The sequence below is a fragment of the Psammomys obesus genome, unplaced genomic scaffold (genome assembly GCF_907164565.1).
Source record: "Psammomys obesus unplaced genomic scaffold, mPsaObe1.curated_primary_1811, whole genome shotgun sequence".
Taxonomy (NCBI): domain Eukaryota; kingdom Metazoa; phylum Chordata; class Mammalia; order Rodentia; family Muridae; genus Psammomys; species Psammomys obesus.
Genome location: NW_026596064.1, coordinates 10896983 through 10916153, shown reverse-complemented (window position 1 = coordinate 10916153; position 19171 = coordinate 10896983). Strand labels below are relative to the sequence as shown.

At 49.9% G+C, this 19171-nt stretch overlaps 1 protein-coding gene across 3 annotated transcripts in view; it reads right to left on the bottom strand.

Annotated features, from left to right (window-relative positions):
- Positions 1–12301: 12301 nt before the first annotated feature.
- Positions 12302–19171, bottom strand: part of Bdh1 (3-hydroxybutyrate dehydrogenase 1) — a 34901-nt gene continuing 28031 nt past the window's right edge. For all 3 annotated transcript variants that reach the window (XM_055624925.1, XM_055624924.1, XM_055624926.1), the window contains exons 6-7: positions 15269–15421; positions 12302–14407 (exon numbers count right to left, since the gene is read on the bottom strand). In XM_055624925.1, the coding sequence (XP_055480900.1) occupies positions 13938–14407; positions 15269–15421 (623 nt within the window). In that variant the 3' untranslated portion in view covers positions 12302–13937. The remainder of the gene's footprint in view (positions 14408–15268; positions 15422–19171) is intronic.

The following is a 19171-nucleotide window of genomic DNA, read 5'->3' as shown; positions in this document are numbered from 1 at the left end:
ATAGATAGATAGATAGATAGATAGATAGATAGATAGATAGATAGATAGATAGATAGATGGTGAATACAAGGTTCAGGGAAAGACCCTGTCTCAAGGAAATAAGACAGAGAGTCAAAAAAAGACAGCCATACAGCAGGACCCCTGAAGCCCTCCTCTGGCCTCCACATGTGCACACGTAAGCATACACTACATACATATATACAAAAAATATTGTGAACATTCTGCTCTCTGTGGGGTGTGGATATGTGCAGACTGAAGTCAGTTGCTACAATAGAAGCCACTCCTCTGTCTGCTCCTCAGGGGACGTTCTGGGTTTGCTTTATAAGCATTTTCCTTTCCTTGTTTAAAAATAGAGGGAATCGTGCAGTCACCAGTGATTGCCTCCCGTCCCTCTCTGCTTCTCCGTGTCTAAGGAGGGCTAGTGAGTAACAAAGAGCCTCCAGCAACGGGAATGCAGGGGGTGAGACCACCCTGCTGGGGGAGGGAGGGGGCTTTGGTCCCTTTCTTCCTCCCCTGCAGAAAGCTGGGAAACCCCACACCGCACAGCGATGTGCTTCTCATAAGGGCAGCAGAGCAAGTCCTGCAGCCTCAGGAGCAGCCTGGGCTCTGCATCTACCTGATCTCCCTGAGCCTTTCATGGGAGGGCTTTCATGCAGAGGGGAAGCTGACACAGAAATAATTGTGCTGCTTACTTTTCAAATGTGGTGAAAACCTCTGGTGAAAACCTCTCGTATGGGGTAGCTCTAGAGCGCTGGGTTCCCGGGCTCACCTCTCCCTAACAGGTGGCCTTGCCCCAGTAACAGAGCTGATTTCCCAATCTGTAAAGTGGGCATAAAAAAAGCTGTAGAGGAATTTTAACTCAGAACATGGCTGTTCTGGCAGGGGCTCAGATCACATCCAAAGACCTTCTAGGTCTGCGTGATCCTGCTGGAATACAGATTCGCCTTTAATCCCAGGAGACAGAGGCAGGCAGACCTCTGAGTTCAAGGCCAGCCTGGTATTGAGCAAGTATCAGACAAAGAAAAACTTAGGTCCAGGCACGGTGGTACACACCTTTAATCCCAGCACTCGGCAGACAGAGTTAAGCAGATCTCTGAGTTCTAGTCAGTTCTGTGCAGAAAATTTGGTGGAGTCACTGAGTTGAAAGGCAGCGCAGTTAAATTGAGTTTATGGCAGTTCAATTCATGGAATCCAGAGGCAGTTTTTACTGGGCAAGTTTTTCAGAGACAGGTTGAAGAGAGAACAAGCTAGACACAGGTGAAGACACAATAAGCAAGAGAATGAGAAGGAGCCAGAAGGTTGAAACAGATTGCTAGAGTTAGTTTGTGGCCAAGCAGAACAATTCAGTGAGAAATTGAGGGAAGCCAGATGGAATCAGTTAGCTTGGACAGGAGTTTGAGTCAGAACAGCTGCGTTGAATCAACCATCCAGAGTTCAGAAAGAGCTAGAAAGGGTGAGCTTTATTCAGCAGTAAATCTCAGAGGCTGAAAGCATTCTAGGCCTAGATTAGATTGTACAGAGGCTAGAAGCTTCCAGGACTAGGCCTAGGGTTAACAGACAGGCAGTAAGCTTTTGATGACATTTACAACCAGGCAAATAAAGGTTACTTTAACAAAAAGTGGTTGTCTGTCTTAGGGTTTTTATTGCTGTGAGGAGACATCATGACCACAGCAATGCTTATAAAGGAAGATATTTAATTACAGTCTCAGAGATTTAGTCCATTATCATCATGGCAGAAATCATGCAGCACGCGGGCAGACACGGTGCAAGAGGAGACGAGAGTTCTACCTCTTGATATGCAGGCAGCAGCAGGAGACTGTGTGGCACACTGGACATAGCTTGAGCCTATAAGACCTCAAAGCCCTCCCCCAAAGTGACACACTTCCTCCAACAAGGTCACACTTCCTAATGGTGCTACTCTCTATGGGCCTATGGGAGCCATTTTACTCAAACCACTACAATGCTTTTCCCAACAAGGTGCCATGAACGGTAGATGTTTCAGTACAGCAACGGACATGTTACCCACACAGTCATGGCCACTACTGCTGGTATCACCCAAACATGGGTACAAGGCTCACTGCTTCCCTGAGGAGGCTCTAGATGCTCAGATTTGTAAGCCCCAGGCTGACCTACCAAAGTACAGTAAAATTTTAGAGAATTTTGCTTTGACATAGTTAATGTTCCTGTTGGTTTGGGGCTAGGAGCTCATTAGGTGGCCACGGCTCCTTTTCTACAGCTGCCGGGAAGGAAGTGACAGGAAATACCTCCCCCACTCCCCACGAGAGCCTATGAGAATCTGGAACCTTCTGACAGATCTCACCTAGTGCCTAGACTCCAGGACAATCGCTGGACCCCTAATTCTCATTTCCTCAGGGAGGTTTACACTCTCAGTCTACCAGACTTTTAAGACAGTAATTCTCAATCTTCCTAACCCTCCTAATACAGTCCCTCATGGTGTGGTGACCACCAGCCATAAAATCATTTTCTTTGCCACTTTGTAACTATAATTTTGCTGCCGTTATGAACTGTAAAGTGAATATCTGTGTTTCCTGATGGTCTTGGCCCCTGTTGAAAGGGTTGTTCAACTCTCAAAGGGGTTTCAGCCCACAGGTTGAGAACCACTGTTCTAAGTCATCGGAAGGCCACCGGTAGTTATCACAGCCTCCACCTGTACCTTGACTAACCGTGTCCTTCCTCCCGACTCCTCTGACACCCTCTCAGTCACACGCTAACATACCTTCCTCTCAACCTGGCAATGAAAGATCCCCTTCCCCTTTGCCGCCACCCGGAACTCAGGGACAGGCTGTAAGCAATGCTGTGAACTACTCACCAGCTGTGTGGTACGGAAGTTTCCCCTTTCTCTAAAACCCACGAGAAGACACCACCACGCTTCCATTTGTGCCTGAGCTCTCCTCAGCATCCCCACCTTGCTATCTCCAGCATTGCTCTTCTCTTGACATTAATGTCACTCTCAATAAAGCTCCTATTTCAAAGGGCAGTCCTCTTCAGTATTCCCCCCCCCCCCCCGCCAAGCTCTGAACTCTAAACCTTTCAGGCCCCAAGATAATAGCTTGTCACTTAGTTCGCTCCAAATCTGAGGGACCTTTGATGAGGCAAGTCTGAAGCACCTTTGCTGGCTTAAGCTATTCCTTTTCTTCTTTTTCCTCTTTCGTGTGTGTGTGTGTGTGTGTGTGTGTGTGTGTGTGTGTGTGTGAGATTCTGTGGATGCTTCTGTGTGTGGAGACACAAGTGTGACTTAGGAAATCATCCTCCATTGATCTTCAGCCTCAAATATGTGAATTACTAATTTAATGGGACATTCAAGACAAAGTTAAGAAAAAAAAAAAAAAAAAAAAAAACTGAACTGTCTAGGAGAAGGGATCCAAAGTGAAAATTCACAGTTTCTTCCTCAAAAATCACCTTTGCCAAATGTCCCCTCTAGATGTGATCAGGAAGATGACACCTCCTTTTCATTTCCAGCCAAACCATAGTTTGAGGCTGGTTGGCCAGACAGGCTATGATGCCATATTGAAAGCCTCTACTTACTGGTAAACCAGGCCCCAATAAGCTCTTTGCCTATAGAGCAAATTTATCACAGCTGCCTTCAGCAAGCAGTCAGGGGTGACTAGAGGACCCAGAAAGCTCTGGGTCACACCAGCCCAGTCCCTCATTCCTAGCATACAAACAGTACAAAGAGCCAGGGGACGGAGGACAGGGGTGTTACTTAATAAAAGTCCCTCCATGGGGAAACATGAGGAGTAGACATTGAGAGTTCCTCTAATTCCATCCACATGGTTGCCCAAGGGACAAACCTCAGTCATCTGAGATGCTTTCCCCCCCTTTATTCTCATTCTGCCAATTTAATTTCCTAAATATGTTTTAAATCTGCTTTCTTGGGTTCATTATACGACTGCTTGTTGTTAGTCCAAGGAAGTTATCATCTCTCATATGGACTCCTCATTAGCCTTCATCTTCCTGCAGGCTCCAGCTCTTCCTCACAGCATTGTCAACAGTTAAAAGAAAGCTGTGTGTGGGGCCAGTGCTCCGGACACCTAGCCCTTGCCTGCCTCTCTAGCCTTGAACACAAGGCCAGATTCCCTTGACACTCATGTTAGAAATGCTACGCATTCTGCTTTCCTCGATTCCTTGGAGGAAATAGCTTCACTCTGCCTCAGAATCCAATCATATACTGTTGCATCTCCCCAGAACCCACCTTCCCTTCCTCTCTTCCTTCTTCCCTTCCCCCTTCCTCCCTCTTACTCTTATTTCATGTTTTAACCTAAACTTCAACTTTCTAAGGTATCCTTTGAGACCCCATAACGTCACCTTATCTAAATTGTTCAAGAATTCTTTTTACATTTTCCTCCATAGCATCAATCACAGTGAGCAATGAGACAGTTGTCTAATTCCTTGCCTGAGGCTGTGCCCTGAACAACATTCTAAGCTCCAGGAAGGCATTTTCCTATCCCTTGGCACTGACATACTCACCAGTACCTGGTAAACAATTTGCCCTTCAGTTCAATGAGGGAAAAAAGTGATCGGAGAATAAAATGCATTCCCGTTGGGTGGTTTGAATGCCAAGTGCCCCCTTTCTGGGAAAGGAGAAAGCACTGCGGGGAAGTACAGGATAGAGTGTCAGTGTGTGAGTAGAGGGAGGGTGCAGAGAGAAAGGGGGGAGTCGGGAATCAGTGGCACATGCTCACAGATCTACTGTCTGTCTGCGGAACGCCGGGTGACAGCCTTAGGACGAATAAGTGAGTGGAAAAAAAGGGAGGGTCTCGGATGGGGGACACACACGTTTGGAACGGTAACAGAAGAATGGGAAAATGCAGCTGTTAGCGTCTGCCACACCAAAATTCGCTAACATTTCCCCGGGATGCGGATCCTCTTGGGTTACTTCGAGACCCGCCGCTGTCTTAGTTTGGGGGAATCCCTACGGCACAGAGGCATCCAGAACGGACTCTTACTTGTTTTTCCAAACCAGGTTCTCCAATCATCAGTCCTGATGCCACCCAATTTTCTCTAATAAATGGCTTCCTTCTCTGCTTAAGTCAGCAGAATTGGTTTCTGCTTAATTTGGGAGTCAGCAGACTCCGCGTGACCAAGCATGCGGGTACTAGGCACAGGAGTGCCAAGCACGCAGATACCCAAGAGTGGACAAGACCACACTGGAACCCCGGAGTTTAAGGTCCCCGTCGAAATGAGAAGGGGGAGGTGTGCTTGGGATTTGAAGTTTGCAAATGGATAAACCGCCCTTTTGTTGGGACGTGTCGTAGAGTCATAGGTCACTGATTCATTCCGACCGAGGGCCTAGGAAGTAGCTATGACGTGGAAGCCTGACAACCACGGTTGGTTCATGGCCTTGTGCCTCCTGGTGTGGAACTTGTTGTTCTCTTCCTGAAGAATTTGCACACCAGGGATCTGTTTGAGCTCTCGCCCACCTCCGTGAGTGTACACGAAGGCTTGAAGCACCAGAGGAAATCACAGGAGTCAGAGTGCGTCCACCATGCTTCCTGGTGCCTCTGAGAGGATGACAGAGCAGGAAAGACACACGGGCCACCTTGCCTCTTGTCTTGTGGTCTTGGACGTCAATGGGCCACAGGGACAAACTTCACAGCATGGTTCCCATGGCTTCTCAGCCCCCAGAGCTGATCCCTGGGCCTGGGGTGAAGCCCCAGGATCAGGAGTTTGTGCGTATTCCCTGGTGATCATAACATGTGTTGTTCAAGAGTAACGGCTTTTCATCCCACGCCAGATCTCACTGGAGAGGAAACTGAGACTTCACAGGAAATAGTCTCCTGACCAAGGCCTGCCCTGCCCTTATCCAGCCTCAGCAGAGGGGCAGTTACCTGGCTAACACTAACTCAGGTTTCTTGGACTCCTGCTTCTCATGAATGTCTGGGGTACCCAGAGGTCACAGGGACTAAGTATTTCTTTCCCAAACCACAGTGTGACTCTTTATACCTGTACTGGTTGATATTATATTTTTGGCTTTGTTTGTTTGTTTTGTGTTAATGTGACACAAACTAGAATTACCCAAAAAAAGAGGGAACCTCAATTGAAAATCTGCCTCAATGAGATTGGCTTGTTAGTTAGGAGACTCATCTGAATTCTGACCCAGTTGTGAAGTCATCTAGGCCCTTCCTCCTCTTCCTCCTCCTCTACCTCCTCCTCCTCCCCTCCTTCTTTTTAAAGTAGGGCCCTTTCTTCAACACAAATGAGCGTCTTTATCAGGCACGCCTGAGCAATCACAGAAGAGCCACTGATTTATTGTGTGCACAGGCAAACAAAGGTCAGAGAGGGGACACAGATGGAATGTGACCAAAGTCACACATTAATCAGTGGTTAAGACAAATGAGAAAGCACACTTCAAAGCCAGGTTGGGCCCCCTCAGCATGGGGCCACAGAACACCCCATCAGAGGCGAGGAAGTGGTTACATCATTTAGGGCTCATTTACACACCCCAAGGACAGGCTCCCCGTGGGGTATAGGGTAAGAAATGGGGACAGTTTATGGCACTGTTGAATCCACTGGAGGCTTCCTTGGTGTCATGGGGAAATGACAGAGTGTTTTCGAGGCATGGAAATGCTAGCTGAAAAACAAAGTGGGTATGGTGAAATAGAACTCCTGGAAGTTCCTCCTCACGGTCTAGGCCCCAGCCTTCCTCCTTGTCTTCTCAGAGCTCTGGCAGCCAGATGGTGGTAGCAGTCAAATTAGAGACTGCTCATCCTCACAGAGAGCTCCAGGTGGCTCCTACCCATGAGCACAGATACTTGCATGAGCCCCAAGCCAGAAACAGACTTTTGGGGTTCTGAGTGAGCTGGCTGCCAGGTATCTGAATGTTATTACAGTAAAGAAGAGAGGGGGGCGGAAAAGAGCCAGGAGGCACCCAAGTCTTTATCTTTGCCTCAGTCCCTGTGCTGGCTAGTTTTATGTCAACCTGACACAAGCTAAAGTCATCTGAAAGGAAGGAACCTCAGTTAAGAAAATGCTTCCATAGCATCAGCTGTAGGCAAGCCTGTAGAGCGTTTTCTTAACCAATGATGGATGTGGGAGGGCCCGGCCCATTGTGGGTGGTGTCACCCTTGCCTGGTGGTCCTGAGTTCTGTAAGAAAGCAGGCTGAGCAAGCCTTGGTAAGCAAGTCAGCAAGCATCAGCTCCTGCCTCCAGTACCTGCCCCGTCTGAGTTCCTGTCCTGACTTTCTTCAGTAATGGACGATGTGGAAGTGTGAGCCAAATAAACCCTTTCTCCTACAACTTGCTTTTTGGTCATGGTATTTAGGCACAGAAATAGAAACCCTCCGAAGGACTTATATCACCTCAGCAAGGGCCGGGCTGGGAAGACAAGTTTGCTGCCAATTTGACTGTCTCCCTACAACGTGTAGGACTGAAAATCAAGGGCTGACAGGGAGGTTCAAGGTTGTGGAGTTGCTGGTGGGTGAGCTTCAGGCTGGAGGCTGTACCACCTGGACCTAGGGAGCAAAATACTCTATGCCCCCAGTCTCCTTGCTCGTTTCATTGTTGTTCACCTGGGAAGTTCATTCAATTAGAAAACATGCAAGGTGTTTTGAACAGTCGGTTGTGGATCTTAGAAGCTTGCAGACAGGTTCTCATAGAACTTAAGTTCTTCCTTAATTTCAAACCCAGGTGGCAGATGACAAGGTATATTCCTTCTGTTCAGAGATGTGGACATTTGAATGAGCATGGCTTCCGTGGGCTCATATATTTGAACGCTTGGTCCCTAGTTAGTGGAACTGTTTGGGAAGGATTAGGAGGTGTGGCCTTCTTGGAGGAGGGGTATTATAGCTCTGACACTTCAAAAGTTCACACCTGACCTGGTGTCTCCCTCTCTGCCTGCTGCCTGCAGATCAGGATGTAAAGCTCTCAGCTACTGTTCCAGTGCTGTGACTGTCTGCTTCCCAAGATAATGATAAGATAATGTTCCTTCCTTCCCACGAAGGAACCCTCTAAGACATCAAGAAAGCTGTCAGTTAAATGCTTTCTTTCCTAAGTGTGGCCTTGGTTATGGTGTCTCTTCGCAGAAATAGAAGAATAACTAAGACCGAGCCCACACTCTCTCTCCCTGCTCTTTCAAACCCCAGGGACTCTGAGGGAATCTCAGAATGTTCCAGAATATAGGCACTGAGAGTTTTATGGCTTTTGGGCTGCCCAGAGCATGAGAGATCTCCAAGGCACAAAGGATGGAGCGAGGGTTGGTTTTTGAATGTCACCTCTGTCCCACCCAAACGCACTGCTTGGATCTTTACTACAGTGACATAGCCCAGCACCCCTTTTCTTCTCCAACCGTCTGCTTCCTAGCCGTGCTTTGGAGTTACCTTGAAGAATTAAGGTCCTGGGCCCACTCCACCTACTGACTGTAGGTGTTTGCTTATTTCTTTGTTTTGTGGTACCAGTTTGGGAGCCAGGGCTTTGTGGATGCTAGGCAAGTACTCAACCACCAAGCCACATCCCCAGACATGACTCGGTTTGGTTTCTTGGTTGTTTGAGCCAGTTTCCCGGGAGACTCATATGCAGCTAGCCTTGGACTCAGGGGCAGGGGCTGGATGGCTTTTGAGATCCTACTTAAGCCAAACAGCCCCTGGATATCTCACTACTTCCAATTATTCCTGGTGTTGCAATTCTTCAAGACTCCTCAAATTACTGTATTTTAAAGATACTATCTCCCCAAGTTCAGGCTGGGCCCTCTGGAAACCCAGCCTCTCAGAGGGCACACCTGCGGTCTGCTCAACCTCCCTAGGTACTTCCACACTCTTGGTGCATTGTAGCAACCAGGCTCTGCGGAGCATCAAATAGCTCCTAAAGCAGTTCAGTCTCTCCACTCTATGCCCCACCACAGCCCACACAACTAGGAACTCCGTAGACTAGGAGTAAAATCTCACCCAGGAGCTCCTGCAGTCTGACGACAGCTCTTAATTCTACCCCCTTCTGCCTGAATGCTGAAGAGACGAGGTGGGACTTGCTTTTTACCCTCTTCCCTGGAAGATGCCCTTGCCTCTCTACAACTTTTGTGTTTCCTTGTGTAGCATCATACCTGCTCTTTGTTTGTCTTTTCTTTCCTTGGGGTGAAGGGCAGTGTCTTGCTTTGTAGCCCAGGCTGGCCTTGAACTCTTGACACCTTTCTGCAGTGCAGGGCCTGGCTTCCATCTTTTTTTTCCTCTCAAGTACTAACAAGGTGCCACTCTGCTTAGCTTCTGAGATCAGGCATGTGTTTGTTTTTCATGGTGGGTCCTGCATCCCTTTGGCACAACTTTGGCTGGACATTCTGAACTAAGACTTTTCTGCAGAGCAAACCACTCCTTAAGTGATGGCTACAGCTGGAAGTTGAGAAAGGCAGCCAGGCTGCCCTCCTTCTCAGTGTGGTTACTCCAGGGGATGTAATTAAGTTTACCTCTAATTTGATAAGCGAGACAAGCCTAACATGTGAGACTAATTAAATCTCACTGCGAACAAGTCCAAGAATTTCTGTGCCCCAGCATCTCTGGAATTCTCATTCATACTCTCTCTCTTTCTCTTCCTCCCTCACTTCCTCCATCCTTCCCTCCTCCTCCCCTCCCTTCTGATACATATCCAATACTGTAGAGGCAAAAATGGCCCTGGGCCCCATTTTGGAATCTTTTCTGCCTTTGCTCTCACAATCCTCACATCAGGGCAGGGCCACTCGACAATACCTTTAATGTGGTGATAAATGTGCCATGAGAGAGGGAAGGCTCAGCCTCCCTTCCACTCTGCCTTCTGCAAACTATGGGCTGGGAAGAAGTTGGCCTTAATGCTATTACCTTTGACCACTGTTCCATCACTGAGTTAAGTCTATCCCAGATCTAGGATCCTGTTGGGGAGACTAAGGGACTAGGAAGGAGTCCTAGAGACAGAAACTAGAATGCTGGGTTTGTCTTGGCACTCTCTCTTTCTGGCTATGATCTCCCATAAATCATGCCACCTCCCCATGGCCCTGGTTCCTTTATCTGCAAAATGGACAGAATGCTTTCCCACCATTCATAACCTGCTCGCCACAGAAGATGAATGGGAGACATCCCCGTGGTGAGGGCATGGGCAAGTGAGCAGCTGTTGGCACCTTGCCAGAGGTGAAAAGTTCTTGGCTGCCTGAAGGGAACTCAGACGGCCACCCAGCCCAGAATGTGTCATCCGGGTACACAAGGAATGGGATAATCATGGCTGAAATCTCCTATTCAAACAGTGAGGTGGATGAAAATCTTGCCAAAAGAGGCACCTGGCCTCTTGAAGCTGACTTAGCCACTTCTGAATATTGAGAGTATGGGGAATATTTCAGTTGCTCTGTGGAGGTCTGGGTCAGAGCCAGGTGCCAAAGGAAGGAGGTGAGGTGGAGGAGGCAAACAAATCTTTCTGAACCAAAGACTTTCCCGGGTAATGAACCTGTCGATAGCAGGGTTCAAGAGCTTGTCCAAACTATGGTCCCCATCCTTGGATGCTTGCACTGTGCCTCTGAAGCTGGCACTCACAAATCACCATCCTTTCATGCCTGAGCATACCAGGAAGGCTTTCTATGCCCTGGGGTTGGCTAGGTAATTGCCACCAGAGCTCCAATGCCTCCCGTCTCTCTTTGTTCGAGCTCTTTGACTAAAACTGAGACTAACTGTCCCAAGCCCCTAGAGACGTGGGCTCCAATGGCCTCTGAAATGCCCACTAGGCACAGCATAGCCCCTGCAAAAGCAGGCTGCCTGCCACAAGATCGCTGGTGGATCCTCCAGCAACATAGTCTCCCAGGAAGCCATGATCAGAACGCCACACGCGGTGGGAGGGGAGAGCTGGTTTGTGTGGCCGTGCTCTGTGGTGGTTACTGTGCATGAGCTTAAAGATTCCTCTCACTGTTACATAATCGAGGTATTTTTTTTTCCCCTCCTTATTTTAGATCCTGCTACCATCTGCCCTGCTTTTCATGCATCACCGGCTCTGGGCTGGAGGTGAGCTCAGGCTTGGCCCGTCAGCTTTGTCCCTCATGTGATGAAAGACTTGGTTTGAAAAGCCTGTTTCCTTATCCATAAAATAGATCTTGACCCCACCCTGCCTGCCTACGTACCTGGGTGGCTGAGAGGACTGGGTGAAAGAAAGTGCAACTGGCTGGTAGGTATATTTGGCACCGGTATACAGGAGTCTGGCTGTTACCTGGCTCCCGAAGCTGGGAGAGTCTGCCTGCTCACCTGTCCTAGGAGGGTGCTCACAGATTTGGGGAGCAGGGTTGAAAGGCGGGAAGCGAGAAGACCTCACAATACACAGCCCTAGCGGCTTGTGACAGGAAGGGCCAGGCTGTCCTGTCCGCTGCTCACACAGCTTCATGGCCTTGAGGTGTAATGTCAGGCTTAGGACACGTTGACTTAGCAAGCAGAAGAGTCTTGAAAAGGTCCATGTCCGGCCATCAGTTCCTGGTGGCTGCAGCAGGCCAGGGGTCTCAGCTGAACCCAACCTGAGTCACCCCCCCCCCCCCCCCCCCCCCCCCCCCCCCAAAGGTTTGTCCTCAGTGCTTTCCTTCATCTTGCCTGTGGTATCGACTGAGGTTTGGGCAGGTGGCAGCCAGCCTACGGTGCTACAGCCTCTCCCTGCCTCAAGGGGCACAGGGAAGGAGTAGGAAAAAAATGCTAGGCTCCTGGCCATTGTGGTCAGCCCAGCAGTTATGAGAGCACGCCGCTGGTGGGGGATTAAGCAACAAGACACAAAGTACATGTTCACCTAACTCTGGAGGCTGGACCCTCTGCCCCACCCACTGATGCCGGGTGAGTCAATTTCCTCTTTGGGGCCTCAGTTATAGGACCTATAAAATGGAAGCCACCCGTGATCTGCCCACCTCGGCTGTTTCGTAAAGATCAAAGGTAGTTCCTGTGTCCAAGCAGGCTGATGGTTTGAATTACCATTGAGATTATTTAGAGAGAGCTTACCCTGGGCTTTTCCTTTCTGAGACAGGGTCTTACTGTGTAGCCCAGCCTGGCTTGGAACTACCTCTGTACACAGGCTGGCCCTGAACTCACAGAAATCTGCCTGCCTCTGCCTCCAAATTGCTGGGACTAAATGAATGTGCCACCATGCCTGGCAACCTTGGGCTGCCGGATTAGAGACTGTAAAGATCAGGGCCAGCATAACCATAAATAAAATAAACCAGAACGGCCTGACCAGGTGGTCCTCTTTTGCAGCTTAAGACCCCAATGCAGATTCTCCGGCATTCAGTTCATTGCCACTCAAGTGTGTGTCACCTCCGGTTCCCTTCAGTTGTCAGTGATGGATTCGTGTAACTTCCAAGGCACTCTGCAAGTGTCACAACCAATCTCTTTATTAAGCATGAAAACAAATTCTCCCAAGACGTGAAAATGCCACAGAAAGGCTCCAGCTGGAGGCAGGCTCTGCAGTGCAAAAGCACCCGGTTGTTAGGCAACCGCAAGTCATCAGGAGTCCCTCTGTGGGCCCTGGGACCCTGCCTCCCTCTTTCCTTCCCTCCCAGGCCCTATCTGCCTTGCTCTGAAGACAGGGGCTGGAACAGGGCATCCCGCTTTGAATCCACAGGGGTCAAATTCCCAAAAGGCAGGGGAAATCGCTCTCTGTGGGAGGCTCTTTGCCTCAGCACTGCCTGCACCCTTTGGTAGCTGCCCAGGTTCCTTTGCTTTTTCCTGGCTTTGGGCTCCAGGTTCAGGCTAGACAGCTGTAGGATCGGTTTCCAAGGGGGCTTTGATTCTCTTTGTTCCCAGGCAGTGGCCAAGTATGTGGTCAAACACTCGAGGAGGCAGGGCTCCCTCTCGTGGCAGGTCTAGACTTTGCAACAAGAGGCACAAATGATTGTTAAAGATGTGTAAAGCTGGCACGCAACACCCTGCCCAAAGGCTTGCCACCACCTGGAACACGTTGGTATTTGGTTTGGAGCCAAACACCCAGACCCTGGGCAACTTCAGAGACAAGCAGCCTTTAAATTCAAAGATGCCTTAATTGGCAGTACAGGCTGTCTAGTAGCGTCTCTGCTTTATGAAAAAGAAGTTCACAGTAGAAAGGACCACCCTGAAGTCCCATGGAGTGGGTGTGTGTTTTGGGAGCACCGAGTGAGCACTCGAGACAAGCAGGCATCTAGACCCATTGCTGGGGAAGTGTCTCATGCCCAGCCTTGGCACCACCACTGCCTGTAGCCCCAAGCCTGTCCTAGGTGAAATCAAACTGCCCTCTTAGCCAGACAGCGGCTCCACCCAGATCTAACCTGAGTCTTCAAAGAGGGTGTTGAAGCCTCAGCTGGAAGTCTCCAGATTCCCCGCCCCCAGCCGGCTGAGAGTCACTGGATGGGGCCACCGGTCACACAGAGCCACAGATAGAGAAACCCAATGGCACCTGGTGTGAGTGGCTCAAGAGAAGACACAGACTTGATGATCAGAGGGTTCCTGGACTCTTGGGTCCCAAATGCGACCAGCTTTCACAGCAAAGCCAGCACACGGATGGGACCCCTTGAACACAATGAGAGAGAGGTATTCTGTGTGTCCTCCATTATCTGCAAATTCTTTCACGCACAAATCTGTTCTTTTTTGCTCGTGAGACTTGCTTAAGGAGCAAATGGGATGAGTACTTTGGATGTTTCGGCTTAAAAATAATTTTGGATTTCTATTCTAATAATCTGTTTTTTAATATAAAGACATTTCCCCACAAATCTCTGTATAAAATCAATTTGAGATAGATAGGAGCACCATGTTGGCCCTGGGGTTGAGGGCCGCCCACCTGTGCCCCCACATTTGTGAAGGCCCAAACCATTCACCGCGTTGAACAAGTCAGGTTAACGCTACAATACGTCTTCCTAAGACAATGGTTAATCCACAAGGGTTAATCAAAACGTAACTGTGTGAAAACCCCCCACCCCCCATCCTTTTCCCTCCCACCAGGCTCCCTGGCAGAGGCCACAGGGACCTCTCTTTGGCTCTTCAGTGGATATAGATCTTGTCAGAGATGGCGCCTGGAAAATGGGTCATGATCTGCATCCGCAGCCACCAGTAATAGTCCATGGGGTGATAGCGGGTATACGGCGTGGCGGCAGTCAGGGCGTGCGTGACGGCGTCGATGACGGAGGACGTATCTGTGGAACCGCTGTTGCAGTAGGTCTCCATCTTGGCGATCTTCTCATCGAAGTACTTCTTGCCGTAGTCTTTGCGAACGATCTCCGGCAGCTCATCCCACATCTTCTTGGCAATGGCCTGGATACGCTCGGGGCTGTAGAGACTGGTGGCGGCGATGAAGTTGCCGGGCTCCACCACGCTGACCTTGACCCCCAGAGGGTGCATCTCATAGCGGAGGCAGTCGGAGAAAGCCTCCACCCCAAACTTGGTGATGCAGTACGGTGAGCGGGCGGGGTTGGCCATGCGACCCAGCATGCTGCTGATGTTAACAACTCGGCCTGCGGAAGAAGACCGCAGACAGCTGCTCAGCCTGACTCAGGCTTAGAGAGAACAGAGACTTCAAAGGGTTCTGCCACAGGCCCGGCCTAGGAAGGTAGGGGCCCGTCACAACTTCTCCTCTCCTGGGGATAGCTGGGGTTCAGCCTAGGCTGAGACCGCCCTGCCTAAGGCATGCCCCAGGAAGGAACAGACGCCGTTAAGGATAAAGTCAATGAAAGGACGAACTTCCTTTTAAAGACTACAGGCTGCATCCTGTTCATTCCTGTGTTGCCAAGACCTTGGGACAGGTCTGGGGCATCTGGTCCCTCTTGTCACAAACAGCTTGCTGTTAAAAATCAAACTGTATGACTTTAGAGGTGGTTTTGCTCACATTTGGCTATTTTATATGATTTGGACAGTCTGTCTGTTCTCCATACTTCTAGTCTCCAGTTTGAACTGAACAACACAATCTCTCTCTCTCTCTCTCTAACATTTGTGATATAACAGCATGTGGATACATCTGCTGCACAGGTCACTGCTTCTCCAGAATCAGTTCTTGGAGGGCAAGCCTCTGTGACCCCTGAACCTGAGTGTGCAGACCACTGCTCTACCTTCTTTGTGTGTTTTTGAAGACAGGGTCTCACGCTGTAGCCCACACTGACCTGAACCTCAAGATCTTCCTGCCTCAGTGTGCCAAACGGGCTTACAGAGTTCACCGCCAGGCCTAGCTCATCCGCTCCACTTCTGAGAGCCACAGACCCCTCTGCCCTACCTGGCCATGCAAGTCTGCCCTACCACTGCCAAGGCCTCCGTGGCTCTGAGACTTGCCATTGTGGATGTTGGCAGGTACGGGGAGAATCTGTCCTCCCAACTCAACTCACCTTTGGCTCTTCGGAGAAGCGGGAGGAAGGATTTTGTTGTGCGCACCGTTCCCCAGAGATTCACTTCGGCCACCTCCTTATACGTCTCCATGCTGGTGAACTCCACCTCACCGAATGTTGAGATGCCTGCGTTGTTCACCAGGCCCCACATGCCTGGCCAAGAGAGGACACAGCCAGTCACCCCACGGGCTCAGAGGCCTCCCACCAGCTTGCTCCCTGCTCTCTACCCTGATTTCTTTCTTCCATGACTACCTAGCCTCGCGCCCAAGGCTCTCAGGAAACATTTCTAGAGTTACCCAAGAATGAAAGGGGAGAGACACCTGGCATCCTGGCAGAATAGAAGGTCCCTATGGAAGCATATCCGGGCTTCACGTCACTGCTGGCTGAAGCGATTCTCAGCCCCTCATGACTGAGCCTCGTAGGGTCTCTGCCTGTGTCTTCCTGCTTTACTCCAACACTGCGCTGGTTGGTTTTTGTCAACTTGACACAAACCTAAACCTATCTGGGAAGAGTCATTGAAAAGATGCCTCCGTAAGATCGGCTTGCAGGCGAATCAATAGGCCGTTTTCTGTTTGGAAGGGCCTACACCACCTTGGGTGCTGCTGTGACTTGCCAAGTGGTTCTGGGGTGTATGAGAAGGCCATGTTGAGCAAGCCACGCAGAGCAAGCCAGTAAGCAGCTTTTGCCTCCACTCTTGCCTCCAGGCTCCTGTTTTGAGTTCCTGCCCCGAGTTCCTTGAGTGACGAACTGTGACATGGAAGTTTCTACGCTAAATAAACCCTTTCCTCCCAGTGTGGTTTTCAGTCATGGTGTTCATGACAGCTACAGGAAAGACAGAAAGACGGGCATTTCCCTCTCCTCCATATGTCCTCAAGCTGCACCCCGCACCTGAGCATTCAACTCGGCTGTTGCTTCTGTCACCCCTCTCGCCAGCTGCCAGGGAAACCTCAGGAATTTTCCAAGCCAAGTTCACAGACAGGCACAAACGGTCAAGATCACTCATTAAGTTATGGGCAGTGCCGCCAAGCCTTGCTCATGACCAGGCCCCACCCAACTCGGAGCTCTTAACAATTCTCTGTTCTCTCACGGTTCTCTTGTGGTGTTTACTGGTGGTCACATTTAAGGTCCCCTGACTCTGTAGTCCATTTGCCAGGGTCTCTCTTCTTCCCCCCTTAAGAGACTGAGTGATGATACAGGCTCTGAGGGGACACCTATTCTCCCAGCATGCTCCACTTGACTGTTAAATACTCGAGCAGCTAAGGGACAGCTGGCTTTTGTAGACCCAGACAGTGTTGGTTCTGGAAAGTTCTTGGAGTTTATTTTGTATGTAAACTATTTTTGCAGCAAGGGAAACCAAAGCTGTCAAGGAAAAAGACAGATTTTTAAGTCTCATCATTAAGTCAGAGGCAGAGTTGAACCTAAGCCAAGGGAACACGGTCTTTTTTTTTTTTTTTTCTTCAGGGCTTGCTTTGAGTTCAGTTTGCTGGGTATAAGAAGTGGCTGGGAGCTGGGCATGTAATCCCAGCATTCAGAGGCAGGTGGATCTGTGTGATTTCAAGGCCAGCCTGGAGAAGAGGAAAGCCAAGGCTATACAGAGAAACCCTGTGAAGAAGAAAGAGGAGGAGGAAGAAGAGGAAGAAGGAGAAGTAGAAGACAGAGGAGGAGGGAAGAGGAAGGAGGAGGAAAGAAGAGGAGAGAGAAGAAATAGTGGTGGATAGGCCAGAGGCCCAGGGCAGAGTGGGTCCTGCCTTTTTGTCGAAGAGATCATCAGACTTTGATCTGCCACTGAAAACCCCGTGCTCCTTGCAGGGCCTTCAGCAGACGGATGACTGCTCAACACCCGTGAGGAGGAGGCCCCAGCCTCACTCTCCCAGTGCATCCTCGGAATGAGTCTGTGCAAATGACAGAATAATTGGTCTCCAGTTGCCTCCCTTCCGTCTTGCCTAAATTAAAGCTTGGTCAGCTGACCTCTGATGCCTTCTCCTTCAATTATGGGGAATTAAGAGCATTTATTAAGGAGAGGAAATTGCTGGTTAACTTAAGTGTCCAAAAGAGAGGCCTCCTCCTGCCTGCTGCCTGCTGGAGCTTCCTGCCCACAGCTCAGGCATTACTTGTGACCCTGAGACACAACCCACAGAACCGGAGGCATCTGAGAAACCCCACAGCTCCCGGGTCTGTCTTCAGACTTCCTTGAGTCTTCCCTCCTGGGAGCCCAGAGCCTCTCTGGCAGCTATGGCTAATCCTTAGGCCCACATCCATGCCACTCTCCAACAGCTGTCAGCCTCAACTTCTCCCTCGCCCTGGGAACCTCCCTTCAACTCTGTATCAATACACGTGTGTTGGGTGGTGAATGTCTACAGATGCTACATCTGTGTCCTAAAGAGCCTTCTTTGAGCAGGGTGGTGGTGGAGATTTAATTCCAGAATTAAATTTAATTTCATTCCAGAATTCCGGAGGCAGGGGCAGGCAGATCTTTGAGCTTGTGGCCAGCCTGGTCTACAGAGTGAGTTCCAGGATAGCCAAGCCTTCACAGAGAAACCCTGTCTCAAGAAAAGGAGAGAGAGAGAGAGAGAGAGAGAGAGAGAGAGAGAGAGAGAGAGAACCTTGCCACTTGAGCTCCTACTTCTGTGACCATCCTACCCTCTCTATCTGGTCACACCACCCTGGACCCTGGATAGAGGCCGCCTCTATCCACTGCTCACCATGTTCTCCTACGGCCTCCAAGAGGCCCCAACCAAGCCCCGCCCCTACTTGCATTCTCTTCCGACACACCACCTACTAATAAAGCCCCTGGACACCAGCTTTCCCCCTAGTGTCAGTGGCACCCAGCATGCCCAGCCCCATCCTGACACCTTCTTTTACCCGCCTCCTAGCCGGCACACCCACCATCCTATTCCCCAGCCTGGCTCTCCTGAATGTCACCACAGTCTCCTCTTCTACCTTGTTTTTTTGTCTTGTTTCGTTTTGTTTTTAGTTTTTTTTTTTTTTTTTTGTTTTTTTTTTTTTTTTTTTTTTTTTGTGGAATTTTCCAGCAACACTGTGTTTGATTCAGGCAGGACAGCATCACATGACCTGAAAGGCCTGTGCTGCACACTCTACCTAAAAAGTAAAACAATTGTATCCAGCACCACTTTCCAATAAGGATTAAACAGTAACCTGTGAAAGCACACTGTCTGACAGGCCTGCTGATTTGACAAGGAGCAGGAGTTGACCTAGTCGCTCTCTAGAATCCTCAGGCAGTCTGTGTTCTAAGCAAACGCCAACAGCACTCCTGCCAGCCAGGAAGGCAGCTGCTTTCCCAGAATGGCCATGTCCAGACAACTCCCATGTGCCCTTGGGAGGCATGGATCCACAAACCCTCCTCCTCCCCCTCTTCCTCTGGTCCCTTCCTTCTGAGCTCCATGGTCCTAACTCATCCTTACCTCAACTAACACACTGAGTCCCCACGTCTGCTCTGTTCTCTGTTAGTGGGACACACCATCCAAAGGTCCACTGTGTCACCCAGGGCTGGGAAAAGGACGGATAATCAGAACGACAGCTACTAGGTCCTGGAGCGCCACCTGCTGGTGTCACCCGACCTCGTAACTAACTCACACAGTAGATGCCACAATCCAGCCCATAGCAGAATGAGGCAGCAGATGTTTCCAGTGGCTGGGCCTGTGCTCTGTGTCACCAGGGACCAGGAGAGGGAGGTGAGATTTGGACCCAGGTCTGAGGACAAGCCCTCATGCTTAGCCACACACAATTGTTGGTTTCCTTTGCTGTGGCAAGGAATCCGTTCTGTTTCCTCCTGTAGTAACTTGGGTCCTGGTTTACCTCTCCATTTCGCTGTCAGAGAAGACCCCTCCTTCCCCCAGCACAGGATTCCTTGCTTCAATCTCTGTCCTTTATCTCTACCCTGGA